Below are 22,750 nucleotides of genomic sequence, written 5' to 3'. Positions count from 1 at the left end.
CGCGTACGTCCAATAGCATCAATTGTCAATTGATATAAAAAAGTGACGTTATCCAATCAAAATGAACGTTACAAACGTTGTTGCATTAGAATTCAAATTTAAATCGTGTAGTTTCAAGTCAACACATTGTATGATAAGCCTCTCGTGACGTCATAATGATATAAGATAAGATAAGATAAGATAAGATAAGATAAATTTTATTTTCCAAATTAGGTCCCCAGGGGGGCATATGTATACACATAACATAAATGATTGATACAACATACAGTATTTTACATAACATTGTAAAATAAACTATAGAAATAGTCATACAAGTATTATTTGTTAAATAAAAAAGTATTTGAGAGTTGCTACTCCAGAGATGTTGCAAACCCCATTTATTTATTTACTTTTTTTTTCTCACTTGATTTTATAATATTTTGCTGAAAATGTATAATAACATCGTGCTATCTTAGCTAAACAACACGTACTTTCAACTGTACGTCGTGTAGTTTGAATGATCATATTGTATGGCCAGCCTATCGTGATATTATTATGATATAATATCGTGCTATCATAGCTCAACATCACATTCTTTCAACCGTACGTTATGTAGTTTTGAATGAGCATATTGTATGGCCATCTTATCGTGATATTATTATGATATAACATCGTGCTATCATAGCTCAACATCAATACTTTCAACTGTACGTCATGTAGTTTTGAATGAGCATATTGTATGTCCAGCCTAGCGTGATATTGTTATGATATAACATCGTGCTAGCATAACTCAACATCACATACTTTCAACTGTACGTTGTGTAGTTTTAAATGAGCATAGTGTATGGTAAGCCTATCGCGACATTCAAATGATATAACAACATGCTATCATAGCTTAACATCACATACTTTCAACTGTACGTTGTGTAGTTTTAAATGAGCATATCGTGTGGTAAGCCTGTCATGACATTATACTGATATAACATCATGCTATCTTAGCTTAACATTACAAAAATTCAACTGTACGTCGTGTAGTTTTGAGTGAGCATATTGTATGGTAAGCCCATCGTGACATTATACTGATAAACCATCGTGATATCTTAGTTTAACATCGTGTAATTTCAACGTTGCATCGTGTTGGTTTTTTTTTTAAAGTAAACACATTGTATGTAAGTATCTTGTCTTAGGGAGGGATAAATCCTACTTTGTAAAGGATCACTCTGATTCGAACAAAAAATTCTCTGAAACTGATATTATCAAGATACTTGATTTCTTGATTGACAACATATTTGTTACGTTCGGAGGACGTGTTTTTCAACAGACTGTCGGCATTCCAATGGGAACAAACTGTGCCCCTCTACTTGCCGACTTGTTTCTTTATTATTATGAGGCTGACTTCATGCAGGAACTTCTTAGGAAGAAAGATAAGAAGTTAGCACTATCCTTTAACTCTACGTTTCGCTATATAGATGATGTTCTTTCACTAAATAATTCAAAATTTGGTAACTATGTGGAACGCATCTATCCAATCGAGCTAGAGATAAAGGATACTACAGATACAGTTCAGTCGGCCTCATATCTTGACTTACATCTAGAAATTGACAATGAGGGTCGGTTGAAAACAAAACTTTACGACAAAAGAGATGATTTCAGCTTTCCAATTGTGAACTTTCCATTTCTAAGTAGCAACATTCCAGCAGCACCTGCATACGGGGTATATATCTCCCAATTGATACGATATTCCCGTGCTTGCATTTCCTATCATGATTTTCTTGATAGAGGGTTGCTGCTCACAAGGAAGCTATTAAACCAAGAGTTCCAAATGGTGAAGTTGAAATCATCCCTTCGTAAATTTTACGGACGCCATCACGAGTTGGTTGACCGTTATGGAATAACCGTATCACAAATGATATCGAATATGTTCCTTACGTCGTAACTACAATCCCCTTCCCTTTCCTGAATGTGACCTACCGAATTAGACTATTTACCGGATTTGTTATCACATAAGCAACACGACGGGTGCCGCATGTGGATCTGCTTACCCTTCCGGAGCACCTGAGATCACCCCTAATTTTTGGTGGGGTTCGTGTTGTTTATTCTTTAGTTTTCTATGTTGTGTCATGTGTACTATTGTTTTTCTGTTTGTCTTTTTCATTTTTAGCCATGGCGTTGTCAGTTTGTTTTGGATTTATGAGTTTGACTGTCCCTTTGGTATCTTTCGTCCCTCTTTTAGGCCTTTCGTTTCAATATAGTGGTGTAGCATCGTGTTAACTTAACATCATGTACTTTCAACTGTACATCGTGGTGTTTTAAATCAACAGATTGCATGATAGACCTATCGCAATATCTCAGCTCAACATTTATTAATAACAAGTCAGCACCATACATTTTAGCTATTCATTTTATTTGTTATCATAGCAATCGAAGTAGATGACTGAGCATTATCCATCTGCAAGCTAGCATCATGAAACGTCAACTTCACATCATTTACTTTAAACTCAACGTAACGTGTGTTTGGCATATCATCACAACATCATGACCTATCATTATACTATCACGACTAAAGCACTTGTCATTGTAAGTCAACATTGCGCACATTCAACTTAGCATAGTGTAATTCAGAGTTAGCATTTTGATGACTTAATTCAACATCACGCTGTCTTAACTTTATATTTTAAGCTTCAGCATAACGTTTTGTAAATCTCTAATATATGACAGCTGAGGCTTTCGATATTTTTCGATTAATTCCGACACAGTTATCACTTCACATTGCTCGAATATATCAAGTAATTCATAGGGAATAAGACAATAATCTACTACAGAAGATCCCAACTGAGATATTTAAGTATGCATACAGCAGTTCGAATTTATAAGATATTCGCATAATAATTCTCCTTGCGCATTGTGCTTAAAATCAACAACATTGCTTGCTGGTATCGTATCCTGCAATGTTATCACCCATAGCTCCACAACGACTATTGAAATCGCCACACAAAAAGAAAATCGATTCTTTTCCATACACATGAACTTGGCTCAATAACGAGTCATAAAAATCATTCGCATCTATGTTATGTATAGATTCAATTGGCAGTAAATTACCGCGATTTTAAAACCATCCCATAATAATCTACAATCTAGGGTTTCCTTTTCGAAACTATATTTATCTATCAAAGTATTTATCAGTTCTTGGTAATCTTTATCTTGCAAAACTGAATTGTTTATTTTCCAAACCCGTTACCCCTTTCTGGTACCCCTGGCTTAAATTTTAGAAATACACTTTGGTGGTCAGTACACTGAATAACAGCTTGTTTGATTTTACAAAATTCTACAAGTGGTAAAAAATCTGACCCGATAAATATCATGTCAATTCTACTAGCTTGTGACTTATCTCTTCTTCTCCATGTGATTTGTTCCTTTCATTTAAATTTCTTCATACATCTGTGATTCATCTGTCAATTTATTAGATTTAATCAAGTTTTTTTAAACCATTTACAGGTTGAGTAAATTTGCATGAAAATGGAAATTGTTATCGTATAGTTTGTTTCTGTGTGTGTTGCATTGTAGTTTGTTTTTTGTTTACTTCAGTGTTTCTGTTGTTTTGTTGTCGAAATGTACTATAAATAATTGTATTGCTGTTGGGTTTTTTTCTTTGCGTAATTCTCTGTCTTGAATGTTGTTGCATTTATTTGTACTGTATTCCTGTCATGTAATGATGTCATTTATGTGTTATATTTAACATTGCTATAAAAAAAAATGCGAGGTTTGGCTAGCCACAAAACCAGGTTCAATCCATCATATTTTCTTAAAATGTCCTGTACCAAGTCAGGAAAATGGCCATTGTTATATTATAGTTCGTTTCTGTGTGTGTTACATTTATTAATAAGTGTTGTGTTTCTGTTGTGTCGTAGTTCTCCTCTTATATTTTATTTGTTTCCCTCCGTTTTAGTTTGTATCCCGGATATTTTTTTTTCTCAATCGATTTATGAATTTCGAACAGTGGTGTACTACTGAGGGGGAGTGGGGTTCGGAGGGGTCCTAATCCCGAAATCCCGGGCTTAAAACCAAAATGTCCCGAGGTCCCGAATATAAATAAATTCAAACGAAAGGGTCAATCCCGAAATCCCGAGCTTAAAAAACACCCATCCCTTAGTCCCGATAGGGTCCTATACTCACTACTGTTTCCTTCATTTACCAGAAGCTATGCAGAAAGGTCAAGTGTTATGAGTAAATGGTTTAAATGGGGTTCATATTTCTCTGTCTGTAGGTTTTTTCTGTGTTGCGTTTTGTAGACTTAGGTATTCATTTGGTCGTTTTTCGTTTTTTTGCCATGGCATTTTCAGCTCGTTTTGACTTTTAACTTTGACCATCCATCTGTTTTCTTCTGCCTGTCTTTAGTATGGTAAGTACTTCTTTTTATATGTGAAAAAGAGAGACGGGGGGAAACAAAAACTGTCAAAATGCGATATCCGAAGACAGACATCAAAAACATGACAAAAACGAAAACAAAATATGCTAGTCTTCAAAACAATACATGGGAAACTAAAGACTGGGGAACATGAATCCCATAGAAACAACAGGCAGACATCTTATGTTCTTGGAGGGTAACCAGATCGTGCGTTGAGTTGCTCATTGTAAGAACATATTCGGTAATATGTCTTATTCGACGATGTCAAAATCAAAAAAAGAGACAAGAATGTGAAAACGATAATTGGAACATATCTTTGGTTATCTGTGACACAGATAAAGCAGAACGACCAAACTATGACTTCAAATTATCAATAAAAACCCTTGGTTTAAAAGGCGTCTTGTTTAAGGAAGATCTGGAATATTGTTTGAAAGCACAAAGAAAATTATTGTATGTGTCACAAGCCCTTTAGGAATATTACAAAATATATTACTGATTTATTTTTCTCTTTGCATACTCAGGAGCATCCGTATGAAGGACCTGTTGACCATGAAAAGATACACAGCATCTTATGTGAACATCAAATAAAACTGCTACCCAAAGAAGAAAAGGGGTTGGAAAAGCTAAGAGGCGAAATTTATCGTATTGTAAAAGGGAGAAAAAACTTGAAAGTCACTTTTTACCTTCATAATGTTGGAGCTGTGATCATTACTGAGAACGATGTCGTCGAAAACGAATTGCTGGTTGAATTTGAGGAAGATGGGAAGATTAATCATGTGTGGACAAGTCAAAAAAAGAAATCAATTGTAGAGAACACAATGGAGTTCTGTTCAGATTTGGCATATAAAATTCTAGTTAAGTTCTCAGATATTATCGTTGTGACAGAAGTCAAAGCCTTGTATGACTGGTTAAAAGCTACTTATATTGTAAAATATTTTGTGGCAGCCGCACCGTAAAATTTAAAATACAATTTCAGAAAATTGATGTTTTCATGAAACTTGTTGTGGGAAGAAATTAAGGGTAAAGTAGTATTTCTTAGGTTTATTCAAAAGAACATATTTCTTAACTTTAAGAATTTTCATTATATTTATCAAAAAAAAAAAAATCACATGAAACGAATTTCTGATAAGATTATTGAATCGATGCATGCACATTTTTGTGTGTCAATTTTACATGTCTTTTTTCACATTTATAAAGAATTCAAATAAAATAATTAATAAAAAAAAATATTTGGTTGTTCGAAATGAACGTGTGCTGTAGTTAAACCGAAAAATGTATGATAATATTTTAATGTTATAATTAACACTGCCATTAAAGCGGGAGGTTTGGCATGCCACAAAACCAGGTTCAATCCACCATTTTTTCATAAAATGCCCTGTACCAAGTCAGTAAAATGGCCATTGTTACATTATAGTTCCTTTCTCGGTGTGTTACGTTTCGGTGTTGTGTCTCTGTTGTGTCGTAGTTTTCTTATATTTGATACATTCCCCTCAGTTTTAGTTTGTAACCCGGATTTGGTTTTTTTTTCTTTATCGATTTATGAATTTTGAACAGCGGTATACTACTGTTGCCTTTATTTAGTTATGCGAATATAAATGCTTCCCTGGTAATTTAGTGTAGGCTTTGAAGTTAAAGATTATTGCCTTCGATGATTTGGACAGCGATTTGTAAAGAAAAGAGTATATTCTATATATTTTCTAACCTGATTTTTATCTCAATAAATTTTGCACATAATCATTAGAAAAATAACTATCTGTACATCAACATTAAAATTGTCAAACTGTTTTTTTTTCCCAGTTTACATGTTGAAAATTTTTTTTTTGTTAATATTAGTTGCGTAGGTTTTATGAATGGTCTTTGATTATTTCTATAAAAGCTGATTATTGTTGATTTTGTGCTTTGGGTTAAGAAATGATTAGAATTTATATAGAAAAAAGCTTTTACTACTATATACTTGGTTGAGTGTGTTCTCAATTTGAAATGTCTATTTTTGCAATTATCGTTGAGAATAATTTCGTTGCATAAATAGATAACTAGAATGGACACAAATTTGTATAGAGATGAGTGATGTGACGTTTGATTTTAAGATTATAATTTGTTTATCAAAATAGAAGTGTGAAATTATCAAAACAAATTCGTATGGTAAAAGCTGGGGAACAGCCGAATATAGAAGATAAAGTGTGATAACATGCATAGACTTTATGCTAAGTCAAATTGTTTTTTGAAGGTTAAACTATTAATATATATGCATTGTAGAATTAAAACTTAATCAAATTGTAGTTAATCTCTTGAACAATTCTGAGATAATATCTTGACAGTCATCATCTTTAATACAAACAAACCATGTAAAAAGGTCATCTTGCTATTCGAGATAGACTCTAGTGGCCATGCTACAGGTTATGATTGTTTAACAACGAAGCACTACAAAAGTCTAAAAGTCTGAAAAAACCAATTTTTGTCTTAATTTGCATGAATGTTTACTCGACATTCTCCAAGGGTGATCTAAAGCAGGTAGGGTTTACTATTATCAATTGGAAAAGTTGAAAGGTTTTCTTTAAATTGTTAAACAATAAAACCGTAAACGTTGCGTTAATTGGAACCAAAACCACAAATCCATGGATCTTAATCCGTAATTACTTTAAAAGAGTGGGCGAAAATACCTGTATAAACTGGATACCCAAACTTCACAATAATTCTTATACAGAACAATTTATAACCAGGTTCCCGAGATATTTGATTAGACATCTTAAAGTTCTTACCAACATTCTTTTGTTCAGTAAAATATGGCTTTTAGAATGTCGTGCTGGGGGATATTCAACTATAGTGTCAATCAAATATGGATTTTTTTAAAAGTAAAAATTACTCCAAAACGATTGGATTGAGAAACTACCAAAAATATATGGTGTGATTCATATCTTGATCTTTTTTCTCGATGGACGACTACAAACTAGAATCTTTAACAAAACTTTCCAATGTTCAACATCTCATTTCTCAGCAGTAACATACCTTCTGTCCCATCGGGACTCCTTTTGTTTGAGTCCCTTATTTTGTTTTCTTACCTTGATTTCTATTTCGACGAAAAAGTGTGTCACGCAGGGCCGTAACTACATTGAGGCAAATGAGGCAAATGCCTCATGCTGGAAATTAAAAAAAAAAAAAAAGACTGAAAAAAAAAAGATTGTCTTCAAGACATATCAAATTGTTTTCACGGAAAGTGTCGTGCAAGAAGCAAGTTCTCTTCACTCCCTGTTGTCGCCCCTGCATTTTTTTCGTGATCCATGTTTCTATTTTACTTTTGATTTTCGGAGTTGATGGTCTATTGTTTGTACTTCTGTGTCTCGGGTTTCACGGTCTTTTGTTCTTTTATTTTCCTACTTTATGACTATAGTCTGAGTGTTGATTTTCATTTCTAAACGTGCGCAATGTTGCATGTCCACCAATGTCCAGATATTGTGCGGGAAAATATTCTAAGAATATGCTCTACGATGCTACTGGACACAGAAAAAAAATGTCTTTTCTGCATCGATAATTGAACTTAATATCAAAGAATACAAAACTGCCTTTTTTGGATATTAAACCCACAGGCCTTGGGCATATGATACAGATATATTTTTTTCTCGTTGATTGAGATATTAAATTTTCTATATTAATAATGCATATATATCACTTTTGTGCATGTCTCACCTAGTTCCGAGTGATCTAAACGACTCAGAGAAAATACCCAAATTTTCTTAGTATGGATTGTAAAATTGGGTATTTTCTCTGAGACATGCACACAAGTGATACATATGTATTATAAATATAGAAAATTGACTATTTTGATCAACAACAACAAAAAATAAAAATGTATATGTATCATATACCCAAGCGCCTGTGGACAAAACTACATAGCTGACATGGTTTAAATTAAGTAAGACCACCGATTTCCCGGTACCAAATCATTTGAAAAAAACAACAACAATGTATTGCCATATGACCTTTTAAATTGAAGGGTTAAACTTGCATTAAGTCGTGTTCAGACAGAAAATAAAGGAATATGGGGTAAACATACACGGGAACTTATCGCACACAAAGTCAATGCATAGAAAAAATACAAATGATCAATGGTCAAAATTTTTATTCCTGTTCTTCATCTTGATAGTTGCTGGAGGGTATTCAATAATAAAAGAATCATTAATACTGTAAAAGAAGGTCAAGATGGTCCCTAGTGTCGAACAGAGATGGGTCCGATTACTTTCAATGTAATTGATTAAATTACAATTACTTTGTCATTTGTACGATTAAATTAAATTAATGATTACATCATTTCTGAAAGTATCTGATTAAATTAATGATTACATTGGCAAAGTAATCATGATTACATCTGATTACAATGAATTTAAAAACAAAACATTTTGAATGATGTGAATAAACTTTAATATAACTATAGCATTTTTTGAGAACGTATTTTATTTGGTTAAATTATAAAATGATAACTTCAAATTAAACGTCATCTATTTAAATAAACACCAAATTTCACAACATATATATACATTACACTTTATCACCAATGTTCTCTAAATTATTTTGAATTAAATTTAATAAAGATATATCATAATCAAGAGTTTTTTTGTTTGTCTTCTGACCTCTTTCATAATTTATATGTATTCCAAGTTGCAGTTTATGGAAGTTTAAATATGGATGAAATAAAGTTACATTTGTACCAGTTAAAACTATGTTAAATTTTAATAGAAATGTTTAATCATTCATTCATTCATTCATTCATTCAAAAAGTTTAAACAACATATTTGTCCAACTATTAATTAGGTTGTGCTAATTAGATAAATTTCATGTCTGATTTATCTTTTATCATATATGACCCTCATATATATTTCCCTACAGCTATACTCAATTGGTAATTGCAATAAAAACACACCTTAATTAGTCTCCTATACCTGTCAATTCAAAGTTGACAAAAATCACAAAAATTAACAAAAGATCATAATTAAGGGTTAATGAAAAGTATTACTTGAATATATAACTGTAAACAGTTATAATCAAATATTAATATGAAGATCATTATAAAACGGTGACTATACATGTATGTACAATATCTTTTACCAAGATAAAAGGTATATAATTGTATTATAAGTCTCTGCTTAGGGTAATGATGACTTTTCAATACTGTAACAGTTTATTTTTTACTGAAGTAGACAAGCTTAAAGTAACCAAACCATTTTAGCATGTTAAAAATTAATCAAATATGAACAAAGAGGTTCATTTAATGACCAAAAACACAATTTTAGATTTTTTTCATTGTAATCAGAATGTAATCAAAAAGTAATCATGATTACAGGGTATTTTGAAAAGTAATTGATTAAATCAAATTACATGTAATCAGATTTTTGGCTGATTAATGATTACACTGATTACTTGAAAAATTGTAATCAATTACAGCTGATTAACGATTACAATTACAATTACCCCAAGTCTGGTGTCGAATTAAACAGTACTAGTACTTAAAGTATAATACTGCACTGTCACTATATTTAAATCTAGTCATAAAAAAAATCATCAAAGTCAGCACAATACAAGACAAGAGCAGACAGACAGACCCGGTATTAATGATTATGAGAAATACGAATTTTACTTTATCCTACAAATCGGTCTTTTAATATTGCCCCTAAAACCTAAAAGTCTTAAATTATAATGAATCTATGTTTTTGCATTGAGACCAGAATATTGTCGAAAAAATAGCTAAAGATTATTTGCGTTTCAATGTAAGAAAGTCTGTGGAACGCTCAGAATGCACGATTTTGCGTTATTTTACTCAAAGCTTCTGCACTTCGCCAAAATTTTTTCGCCTCTCTACGCTTCGGCGAATATATTTTGCCTCATTATTAAAAGAGGCTAGTTACGGCCCTGAGTGTGTGATTTGTTGGATGTGTGATTTTTAGGTTTTGTTATTCGACAGTATACAGAAAACAGATGTTGATGATACACATTATAGGATTACCCTCATATTGACTGACTGGTTGTGTGATACAGGGAATTATCGTCAATGCAAATAAAAAGATACTAGTATAGTCTGAACAAATCCTTGGCAGAGAAAATAGATTCAAAGTCATCTGCTGTAACAACACAATATTACTCATAAATTAGTCTTAAAGAAAGAATGAAACATCGACAAGGTAAGCTTCTCAACTGCCTCATTGTAAATTGTAGTTCTCTAATGTGCATCTGAATAAAATAGATGATTATATCATAGTTAAAGTATTCGTTTTATAAAGAAACTAATGGCCCTCATGTTTTAAGGAACCAACAAAGAGATAGGTTATTGCATAGAAAATGCTTTGTGTAAACAATTTGATGTTGTTTTCCTTTCAAGTAAGATATACCAAAACTGACAGCAGAAACATGTACAAAATATTATATCTATTCTGCCTTTACGTAATTTAACTCCCCGTAACGAGCATCAACATTGCATCAAGCATATTTACAATTATACCAAAACCATTCTTAATGAGAAAAATCGTAAAATAGTAAAAGTGTCATTAGATACTGGAATAATAGTCAAGGGTATTGGACAAGTCTTTAATAATTCATTATATAAAGATAGTTTGAACAATATAGAGTTTATTTTTCTTGGTATGTTTGCATATAGAGTTAAAGAGAGATGCGAGGCTTCAGCCAATGAGTTTCAAAGGGAGTAACTATCTCCAAAATATCAGTATGTAAACATTGATTATCAAGATACCAACAAAAAAAAAGGGAGTTCATAAAAGAGAAATATGACGACATTGATGTAGTTAATAATGTAGGCCTCCCCTATGGGATGACTAACTCTCGTCCTTAATATAAAATGATGAAAGTTTCTAGTATTATATGTAAAAGAACCAACGACATTCTTAGACCACTCGGCCACCGAGACCCCTTTATGCACAACGCTAATTATCACTAAACACAGATCGAGTTTGAATTATAGTGGCGTCACTTAATCGATCTAGAGTTATTCCCCTTTACAAATGGAAAAAATGCTGAATTTTTTCGTTTTGGTACTCTAACTTAAGTTTGCCTCAACCAACTGTAATGAAACTTATGCACAATGCCTATTACCACAAAAGTCGGATCAAGTTTAAAATTGGGTAGCGTCACTTTTACCATTCTAACGCTATGTCCCTTTATATTTATATAATAGTTCTTGAAAAACTGGTCATTATCGTGATATATGGACTGCCCACAGGACAGTGGTATCGACTAAGATAGTGATAATGACTGAGCCGAAGGCGAGGTCATTATCGCTGTCGCAGTCAATACCACTGTCCTACGGGCAGTCCATGTATCACGATAATGACCAGTTTTTCAAGAACTATTATGTTTATTTCATTGAGAAACCATGTTTTGGAAAATTCTCATAAATTCAAAACGCCTAAAGCGAACTCGAGTAGTTGTACGATTTCTATAGTAAAGAGTGAAGACCAGTCGTAGTAATACTGCCATTCATTTTAGTGCGATTTTTCAGTATATAAATTCTTAATTAAGTTTTCTTTAATTTTACAATTAACGAAAAAATATAATTAACAATTCAACAACTTAAATGTTATATTAAAAACAGTAACATGTTTTATAAAAGGTACATCTTTCTAATCAGAGAAACCACGCCCCATCGGTTATTAACAGAGAAACCACGCCCCAACAGTCAATATCAAACGTAAACCACGCCCCAACGGTCATTATCAGACGTAAACCACGCCCCACCGGTCCATATCATGTAAAAGTTCATTAACGACCGGTTTTCTGGTCCGTTTTGTTCTGTTAATGACCGATGGAATTTATTACTGAAGATTAATGAATGTCATGTATAATAATAATAATAATAATAAATTCTTTATTTAAAGAGGGTAACTCAATTAGAAATAGTCTAATTTTCATTGAGGCCCTCAAACAAAATACATGCATACAGTTAACATTCATACATTCATACATTAATTTTCAATATATATTACTAGTATATACACAATTCAATCATTGAAATATACAAAGGGTAATAAATGACAATATTTGATATAGTTTTGTTAGAGGAAAACAAATTAGTTGACTTGCATATAATTTTCAAGAAAATGATTATAACTATGTTTCTTGAATAATTCCACATTAGGACATTTCTTTATTTCGAGTGGTAAATTATTCCATACTTTGGTTGCAGAATAATGAAAAGATTTTTTATAAAAATTTGTATTTGGTCTTGGAACAAAAAGATCATTATTAGAGACAGATCGTAAGTTGTGGCGTTGCACATCATCAATATTTAGTATTGCTAAGTAATCAGGTGTTAGCCCATTTACAATTTTATACATTAGAATTGATTGTTGGTATTTTATTCTTTTGGTAAAAGATAGCCATTTTAAAGAAGAAAACATGAAATTAGATGGAATAGAAATATCGCATTCCAGTATAATTCTTGCTACTCTTTTTTGAAGTTTTATGATTCTATCTGAATCTTTTTGTAATAAATTTCCCCAAACTGAACTACAATAGTCTATATATGGTAGAATATATGCATTATAAAATAGTTGCCTTGTGTGTATTGGCAAATATACTTTAATTTTATATAAAAGTGATACTTTAGATGAGATAATTTTACATATACGATCAACATGATCTTCCCAGCTTAAATTTTCATCAATGTCTATTCCAAGTAATTTGAAAGAATGGACATTCTCAATACATGTTTCGTTGACGGTAATACATAATTCTGATAGTTGTTTAAGTTTTTGTTTTGAACCCAATTTCATACACTTAGTTTTTTGTGCATTGATTTTCATACTGTTATTGTTACACCAAGATTGTATAGCATTTAAATCATTTTGCAATATGCTGTTTATTTTTTCAATGTTTTTATCATGAAAATGCAATGTTGAATCATCAGCATATAAATCCACATTGGATTGTTTAACATGAAGTGGTAAATCATTTATATATATTAAAAATAACAGCGGACCTAAAATAGAACCTTGAGGCACTCCATACTTTACAAACGATTTATCAGATTTAATGTTAGCGTATTGGACCCCTTTTTATCCAATAAGAAAATCTTATTCTCAACCGATTTGAAATAACATTATATACAAGCGAGGCATCATCTGTGTCCCATGGACACATTCCCCCCATTTTTTTTTTTTGGGTGTCTTGTATTCATTAACAATTGATTTTAATGAGAAGACATGGTCTGCAACTCTAGCCTTTCCTTGAATGCGTAGTCAATTTTCACATATATAAGGTCATCAAAGTGTTAATGTTGCTAAACTTCTTAAGTCTATTAACAGTTTTTCCTATTATAAATTATTAGAAAGCGATGAGCCTCAATAATAAGAAATCTGGGTCAGATTTGTTAACCTTTGTATGAATTGATATGACAAGACTTTCATGTCTAAAATAATCAAGTTTCGCTCTGTTGGGTCAAGGAAACTATCATTTTCCAAAATCTATAGGCACCCTTGAATGAACTGGTCCTGATCTTCAGTTTATTCACTGTATGGCCTTGATTGTAATGAACGTTCTTGTGGTGTGTGCATCAACGGCGCGCGGCTGCGGGCTATTTCCCTTTTTTCTAATGATAGAAACACCCCCACCAAGACCCTCCCTCTCTCTACTATATTATATATACGCGTGTACCAACTACACTTTAAAAACCTCAGCTATATAGGACATATAGGAGGGGAGGACAGGGGGTACCCTTCTCCCACCCTCTTCTCCTTTCTCCTTATTTTATTTTTTTTAATTTACCGGAAAAAAGGGAGATATTTTATTTTTTTCTCCAACTTTTTCTCCTTTCTCCCAGCCTTCCTCTCCTTTCTCCTATCCCTTTCTTCTTTCTCCCTGTCTCCCTTACCCCTGCCCCCCTCCCCCTCATAAAGGACATGCATATAGTGTTAGTAACCCGGCATACATTATAAAAAAAACAACCATGTAGCTAGATCTATTGTTAGTAATTACTAAATAAAATAATGCACATAAAACATTAGGATGTACATGTATATTGATGATAAAGAAGCACGAATTATGAGAAAGCATACAATTACATGGTACCTTAAATTAGAATAAATAAAATGGTGTCACCGATTCATTCAACGACTGATATGTATTACCTCCCTTTTCAGCCTTGGGTGCTGCCTTGACCTCGTCAATTTGTAAACGTAGGTGTACGCATATAGATCTATAGATACTTTTCATCTACTTTCGGTTGATTTTACAACTTTTTCTCAAAGTTAACCATGTCTGAAGGAAGAAATGTTGTCATTGCTATGGATGGAAGTGATTACTCAGATTACGCATTTGATTGTAAGTTATTATATGATTATTTATGTTCTGAAACAGAAATGTGACAACGTTCTTATCGATAATGCACATGACTGCTCCAGTATTAAAGTTATTTTTTGTTGCGTAGATTATAAAGTCGGCTGCAATTGGTAATTTAAAAACTGACAACAATATATATCTTCTATGTTTTTTTATTTAGATTCTGAAATAAAGATTCATGGATTACCATGAACATGCAGACAATGTTTTTATTTGTCAATCCACCAATGGTAAAAGTCGATTGAAATGCCATTGACCCGAGTTTAACCCTTAGTGAGCGTTGCAATACTATTATGTTACGAAAAGAACGAAAAAAGATTGAAATGGTAAAAAAAAGATACTAGTGAATTCGAAAAAAAATGCGAGGACAATTGATAATATAAAACTACTATTTAGTATTACAGGGGAAGGGGTGTCGCTTGAAAGATTAAGAAAGTGGTGGAAAATAAATGATATATTGGGTATTGTGTAGGGTAAGACAGGGGCGTAGCTAGAAAGAAACGATGTGCAAGCAACTAAATTTTGGGACCCTTTTATGCAGAAAAATGGGGTTTTTTTCGGTTTTCGGTCATAGGACTGTTAAAAGAGGAGCTATATGTAGATAGGACTTATACAAAATTATGAATGTAAAACTATTAATAAATCTTCTGAATAGAGTAATACATAAACAACACATATTTGTTATACAGAATTTACTCAAAATTGTCCAAAATCTGCTCTTCCGGTCTAGGCAGAAACAAACTTCTGTATTACTTTAATTGTCAATATTCACACTGAAATCCCGATGAATATACAGTAATGCTAGTAACTGTCGTTCATTGTTGATCGTACATTTGTTTTCAACATACTTAGTACACTGATAGATCTCCATGGTAGCACTAGCGAGATGTTATCATCAGAACCAGCGTACGTGTTCAGCATCGAGTGACCTCCCAATTAAAATCGTCAAAATCACATGCCAGGTCAGTTTCGTATGTCTCAGATAATGTTGAGATTTTTTCGTTTGTTATATTTCTTACAACACGATGGAGCAGATACAGCGCAAAAGTGCGATTTTCTGATAATACTAGACGCGACTCCACTCTCTAGTTCCCTTATCATATCATATGGTCTATGAACGCAAAAAATAATGAGACTTTCCAATACTGTTTTGGCGTGTTTGCAGGGTGATTGGATCTGGAAGTCTGTCGACCACATCGCCTCGGCATATTTTCAACGATATCGAGGGGTTCTGATAACTCTTATGCCGATTGGTACATCTCATTCCAAACTGATGAACCGTGCACTGTAATATGTGCTCCAAAAACTACATGTCTTAGACTGAGTATTACAAATTCAAATCTAGTAAAAGATACAAGTTACTGTCCGATTTTGTCATAATCTCCAATGAAACTTTTATTTTGAAACCAAATGCCGTTATTTAATGATATTTCATCAATTCAAAAAGTGACAACATAGGTGTTTCCTTTAACATTCAATCTATAAATTTTTATTTTGCCATTTTTTTTTTGCATGCCGAATCGATGTGCACGCAACTGCGTGTTAGCGTATAGGCAGCTACGCGCCTGTAAGAAACGGTCTTTAAAAAGGCAAATTCCATATTAATATATATTATAAATTCATAAGTGAACGATTTTCATAATTTTATAACTCGTATGCATTGATATTTAGTGAGATACTATACAAATATCAAATCATCTTGGTCAAATCAATCTCATTAAAATCAGCTGTTCGTTTTCGCTATTCGATACTCTCCGACGAGTAACTGGAGTGAAGCGTATCAAAACATCTGATTGTTGTGAAACAGAACAAAAATATAGACGATAGTGGCTAAACTACATTATAATATGTTTGTAATTTCTCGAATACTTATCCACGATCTTAGTTTGTAGTCCAAATTTTAGTTCCTGAAGTCTCATCTGTGTAAAACTAGTAAGATCTAGTATTTGGTTTAAACGATATATGATCATGATGATAGTACTGAATCTGTATAAACTTGAAATATGTACACTAGTTACTGTAATATCTATAAATGCCTTTAGGGGCACATTCAGAAATAACCAGATTGACCATGTCTCATAAAATTTTTGGCATGAATGGGATGTTTCTTCAATTACGTTTTTGTAGAATGTTTTGACTTTTTACTGCAACCGTGTATTTACAGTAGTAGTTATATGACATGCCATAAAGTTTACGAAAACGTTTAAAGTATATAAAACTTATTTCTAGGTACAGTACTATATAATGACATAGTGATATGTTTTAACCTTTTATCTCTTACCTTAAGTAAATAAGATAGCTACATAAGTATGAAGATTATGAAAGAGGGACGAAAGATACCAAAGGGACAGTCAAACTCATAAATCTAAAACAAACTGACAACGCCATGGCTAAAAATGAAAAAGACAAACAGAAAAACAATAGTACACATGACACAACATAGAAAACTAAAGAATAAACAACACGAGCCCCACCAAGAACTAGGGGTGATCGCAGGTGCTCCGGAAGGGTAAGCAGATCCTGTTCCACATGTGGCACCCGAATTCAGTACATTGTTACTTTAATATTTATATGTGTTAGGACGCAAGTCTCTGTTCAAGCTGAAAACAGCAGTCTTATTATACGGTTGCTCCGGTTGAGTGTTTTGTGTACACTTAACTGTTGTGCTCATAAGGTACTGGAGGCAAACATATAATATAAGTCCTGATTACTGTCGCACCTCCTGTCCTAAAACAGATGCCAGCCTTAAAGTTCTCAGTCACCAGTGTTTAGTGTCTTATTCAAATATTGCCCACTTCTCTAATTTTTGAAGACGTCAGCATACGGTTTTTCATAAGGCATTCATTTTCACGAATCTAGACGAATTTTGAATGTCAATTTATCCGAGACCATCAACACCTAATTATAAATATGATTAAACAACGAGGCCATTTACAGCAGCTATGTGTGTTTAATAGGGATAAAACTTTTGAATAGAATTTTGGCTTACTGGCTTATATATAGCCCGATGGTTTCAATGTTTTACTGTAGCGTTTCCATAAAAATATTGATTCATGACTAACAACAGTTTTAAATCAGCATATATGTATGACAGCTCTTGAACAATAACATGTTTGTTAACGACAGCTGATTATCCTATTGATTTCTTTGTCGTTTAGGGGTGGTTCCTTACATACATGCATCAGCATCTGTACGATAACTAACATGCTTCCTCAATCAAGTATAATTATTTTTTGCTTTTAAAACAAAATATTTGGTATGGCATTATAGATATTGGAGTTATTTTACATTCATGTATACAGTAACAAACGTTTTTTGCTTAGGTCCAAGCCTTGTGCGGGAATTTCTCGCTGCATTTAAGACCTATTGGTGACCTTCTGCTGTTGGCTGTTCTATATACGAGTTGTTGTCTCTTTGACAAATTCACCATTTCCATTCTCAATTTTATTGTCAAAAGTAACGGGATCCAGTAGACTTGCCGCGACTTTAATATGAAATTAGCCTGTTATTTAGATCTGTCAGAAATCAATATTGTCTCAAGCATTGCAGAATATAAATCGAAAAAAATTATAACTCTTACTGATCCCTCTTGTCCTTTTCTGAATGTTGAATTACGGAACTTTCTTAAACATTTATTATAATTAAAATATTAATTTCAGGGTTTATGAAGAATGTACACAAACCAAGCGATCATGTGGTATTTGTACATGTTCCTGAATATCACACCGTCGTACAGTCACGTAAGTGAATAAGTATTACAATATTATCAACATCCACAGTTGATCTCGAAAAAAATGAAAACTATTTAAAAGCTATTTTTTAAGTTACAACCGAGGATATTCGTAGTGTCATGCAGGTCAAGAAGATTTCCAAGAAGAAATGGTTCGGGTGACCATCTTGACTATTGCCTAAATAACTGCGACGTAGACATATTCGTTTAAGCTTTAATGCATTTAAAATAAACTACAAGTTTATAATATAATGTTATTAGTTTTATGAACATGTATATAGATTTTTAAACATATTCACGCGATGAGTCTTTATGTAGTATCAGTGATGCAATTCATTGGTATAAATATTTAATACGAATAATAGGCCATGTGTTTGCATAATACTGAAGGTGACATTTCGTAGATTTTACTTTATTGTTTATGCATTCACAGCATAAAATGTACCCGAGACTAGTATATAGCAAATACAAAATAAAGTTACTAGTAATAACAAGTTTGGCGCCTCTAGAGCCAAGCCAATACAGTGGCTGAAACAATCATAAGCACTGTTTATAAGAAATAAGTCAAGAAAGGTCAAGAAACAAGAAAGAAAACCCATCTGATAATATGAAATATGTAGAGCCTTAAAAATGTACAGAATTTTCAAAGCAGACAAAACGTTAAAATCGGTCTGAATGTTGATAAATTCAATAATTCTTTTTGTGTTTTCGTGGTCAAATTGAACTTCTCACGGTTAGGTTTCATTTGGAGAACGACCTTTAACAGAGGTCATTATATACTAAATCTAGTACATTAGACGATGTTTATTTTGGCAAATGATGTCCTTTCATTTGAACATTGACCACAATTATTGATTTACTCATGACCGATCATGACCCAAAGTTCAGCCTACAAAACAGTTTATAGATAGATAGTTGGTCTTATTTTTTAGGCGTGTATATCAGCATAAACTGTTAAATGCATATAATTGACCTATATTAACTGAAGTTTATCCCTTTTATTAGCAATGGTTATGGCTGACGTGACAGTATTAACAGATCTGTGGCAAGAAGAGGAAAAACGAATTAAAAAACTGCTGGAAACTCTTGGACAGAAAATGAAGGACCATGGAGTAATAATTTAATTAATATTTAAATACAGATAAATAAAATTTGATATTTCTATAAATTTATATACTATTAATATATAGCAGTTTTATCAGGGTAGGCTGGTAGATATGAAAATGAATTTATGGATCAAGATACATTAGGACTACATAAATGCTAAAAAAAATAGTTTTGTAGGTACAAAATTGTCTAAGGTGGGCAATAACAACTAACAAATGCACAAGACTGTAATTGATAACAAGATCTATTTATACATACATTTAACTTATGACTATTTATCATGTTCAGGTCATATGATATATAGGTCATTGAAATACTTTTAAGTGATAAATGTCAACGGAGACAATTTGTGTATCTAACAGTATGTTTGATTTAACTGTTAAAACTTATTTCTTTAAATACAACAAAGGGGACTCAAAGGGTAATAAGACAGCAACCCAACAAACCAATCAAACCTACAAAAAGATGTAAATAGGTTTAATTTTAAGTACTAGACAAGTGTGTTTAGCAATAGTTGAATTTGAATTAACAAGTTATTTAAGACCACCAAATTCCTAAAGTGAGCATTCAAATGAATTAAAGGGCATACATGCACACAAGATACAGTTTTTTACATTCCTTTGCAAGATTATGTGAGAAATCAGATGTATTCATATCTAAAATATAATGTTTAGATCATCAAAAGTGAAAGTGTACAGCAGTAAAAAGTGTTTTGTGGACAAATGAAATTAAAGAATTCCTGCAACATGTATGTGAATCAAAACCATATATGTACAATGTAGTGAATAAAGGAGAGTGTCGATGTATGAATCAACCATGAAGCTCACAGCACTGCTCTTGCTTTTCTGCTGTTGTGAAATTCACAGTATTTTAACTGCTGTTCTCATGGAGGTCATATTATTATAAAAATTTATGAATAATAACCTTACTTTTGATAATAATTAATAAATAGCTGCTCACTAATCTATAACAAACTTTGTTGACAGATTGGTGGTAAAGTGAAGAGTGTTAGTGGAAGTCCAGGTGAAGTCATCTGTAAAGTAGCCAAAGAGGAAGGAGCAGGCATGATTGTCAGTGGCACAAGGGGTATGGGAACAATTAGAAGAACATTCCTAGGTAGTGTGAGTGACTATGTCATCCACCACGCCCATATACCAGTACTGGTTGTACGTCATCAAGACCAAAAACATGATCACCAGAAGTAGACATTTTAGTATTATTCAATTGGTGCTAGTTGGAAACAAAGAACTGATTAACGCACCAAGACAGTAACAAATGAACAGCTACATGTAGTTCTTTTTTATAACAAATATAAGTTTAATAAACTTCAGTTGATTGATTGTGGTCTATAGATGGAAAATATTCTGAGACTTGAATGAAAAGTTTGGTTTAATTTAATGGTTGTTGTCTATGTGGGAACACATTTTTTGTATTTTTTACTTTGTATTTGTCTTGTATGTTAAATATATATTCATGTAACCCTTTTTTTAATTCAAATTATATAATCTACAAAAAAAAAAATTCCAGTTAAGTATCTTATAGTTAAATCCAAAAATTATTTCAAAAATATCTGTAAGAAAAGTATAGTGGTCTAGCATTGTACAGTAAAGATTAATTGAATTTGTTTGGTAAGAGTATAATGGAAATCTCAGGAATTTGATAGTATTCAATAAAATGAAAAGCATATGTGTGTATTCATGATCTACCATTTATTCAGAATTCTTATACAATAAAAATTCTACACGGTTTCCAGTTTTTTATTCAGCTGTTTTTAAAACACTGCCAAATTGGTGTCTTTTCTATTGGTCATCTATCTATAATACTAAAATAACGAGGTCCAATTTATCAGCCGTCATGGGGTAAAAACGACAAATCAAAGAATTCAACTTTATATATAGCTAATATAGGACAATGGTGTTGATCTGAGACTACTATACAACATGTGTTATAGTATTCTCAGTGTTGATTAAAAATAACACCACTCCAGACCCTTTTGATGTCCACATAATTAATATTGCCAATAATTATCAAGTTCCGGGTGGAATGTGCATCTTATAACCGGCATGATTTTATCAGATGACAATACCAATACTATAATAAGGCTTACAAAAAGTTGTATACTTGAATTCAGTCACGGACCCGCGATATCACAGGTGTGTTCTAGTAGCACTTAAAATTAAGGTATATCAACAATTTCGGGTTGCACTTCTACTACTTTTGCAGTTATGAATTACATTTTAGAATAAATTAAATCAAATTTGAGAGGGAATGAACAATGAACACAGTGGCCATAAAAATTTGGCAGCTAATGCCCCTTTAAACCTCACATTTAATTTGACCAGTCACCAAGGCTTGACTGAATGTGCACCAAAATTGACCTTTGCAAGCACATATGCATACTAAAATATTTTCAAAGAATAATATTGACTTTTTTCTAGCGATAAATTGAATTGAAAGTGTCATATAGTGGTTAACATTCTGGTGCAGGACTCAACTGCCTGGCAAGTTGGTAGTTGTAAAATGAAATAGACCACACATAAAAATGATATGTATGTCAATGAGACTACTATATATCAATAGACCAAATAACAAGAAGTCATTGTTCAACCTATAACAACAAAACCAATACCCAATAAAAAAAGTCCCCACATGTGCATAAAATACTCAAAACTCTTCACCAGAGACCAAATTATGTAGAAGTTAGTCCACTTTAAAATGTTGCAGTATACATCAAGAACTGCTGTAATTATGCCCTTAAGATGTTTTATTGCATAATCAATGAACGTTAAAGCATTACTTTTCATTTATAATGTTTTAGCATATTTAGAATGTAGTTCCTGTTCCTGTTGGCTATATAAGAACATAATGTATCGTTTTCATTACGGTGTGTACTCCGTGGCGGATCCAGCCATTTTAAAAAGGGGGGTTTCCCAACCCAGAGTAAAGGGGGGGTTCCAACTATATGCTCCCATTCAAATGCATTGATCGGCCAAAAAAAGGGGGGTTCGAACCCCCGGAACACCCCCCTGGATCCGCCACTGGTACTAGACCATTCTTTGGCGCACTTAAGTCTCCCATTCACTGAATCAGATTAGGTGAATGTTTGTCTGCAACCCCACTTATCGTGTTGTACTAATTATAGATGTTTAAACTGTGATGTCACCAAAGGGTTTCAATACCCAAATCCAATA

General features: G+C 32.6%; 2 protein-coding genes across 3 annotated transcripts in view; both read left to right on the top strand.

The window, feature by feature from the left end:
- Window positions 1-6,572, top strand: part of LOC139494230 (uncharacterized) — a 74,486-nt gene extending 67,914 nt beyond the window's left edge. For both annotated transcript variants that reach the window (XM_071282402.1, XM_071282408.1), the window contains exon 4: window positions 4,906-6,572. In XM_071282402.1, coding sequence (XP_071138503.1) covers window positions 4,906-5,340 — 435 coding nt within the window. In that variant the 3' untranslated portion in view covers window positions 5,341-6,572. The remainder of the gene's footprint in view (window positions 1-4,905) is intronic.
- Window positions 6,573-14,475: 7,903 nt separating this feature from the next.
- Window positions 14,476-21,307, top strand: LOC139494221 (universal stress protein Slr1101-like). The gene is made up of 4 exons (XM_071282394.1): window positions 14,476-14,704; window positions 18,382-18,462; window positions 19,458-19,564; window positions 20,546-21,307. Exons 1-4 carry the CDS (start codon window positions 14,638-14,640, stop codon window positions 20,762-20,764), a joined length of 474 nt encoding a protein of 157 aa, XP_071138495.1. The 5' UTR covers window positions 14,476-14,637; the 3' UTR covers window positions 20,765-21,307.
- Window positions 21,308-22,750: the final 1,443 nt, after the last annotated feature.

This window comes from Mytilus edulis, chromosome 1 (genome assembly GCF_963676685.1).
Source record: "Mytilus edulis chromosome 1, xbMytEdul2.2, whole genome shotgun sequence".
In the NCBI taxonomy this organism is placed as follows: Eukaryota; Metazoa; Mollusca; class Bivalvia; order Mytilida; family Mytilidae; genus Mytilus; species Mytilus edulis.
This window is presented reverse-complemented; position numbering and strand designations above follow the sequence as displayed.

Bases quoted from the DNA above. Each gene is read 5' to 3' on its own strand.
- LOC139494221 (XM_071282394.1), top strand. From the start codon at position 14,638: ATGTCTGAAGGAAGAAATGTTGTCATTGCTATGGATGGAAGTGATTAC. The intron at 14,705-18,381 runs GTAAGTTATTAT...TATTAATTTCAG, and splicing joins CTCAGATTACGCATTTGATT to GGTTTATGAAGAATGTACAC. The intron at 19,565-20,545 runs GTAATAATTTAA...CTTTGTTGACAG, and splicing joins AGAAAATGAAGGACCATGGA to ATTGGTGGTAAAGTGAAGAG.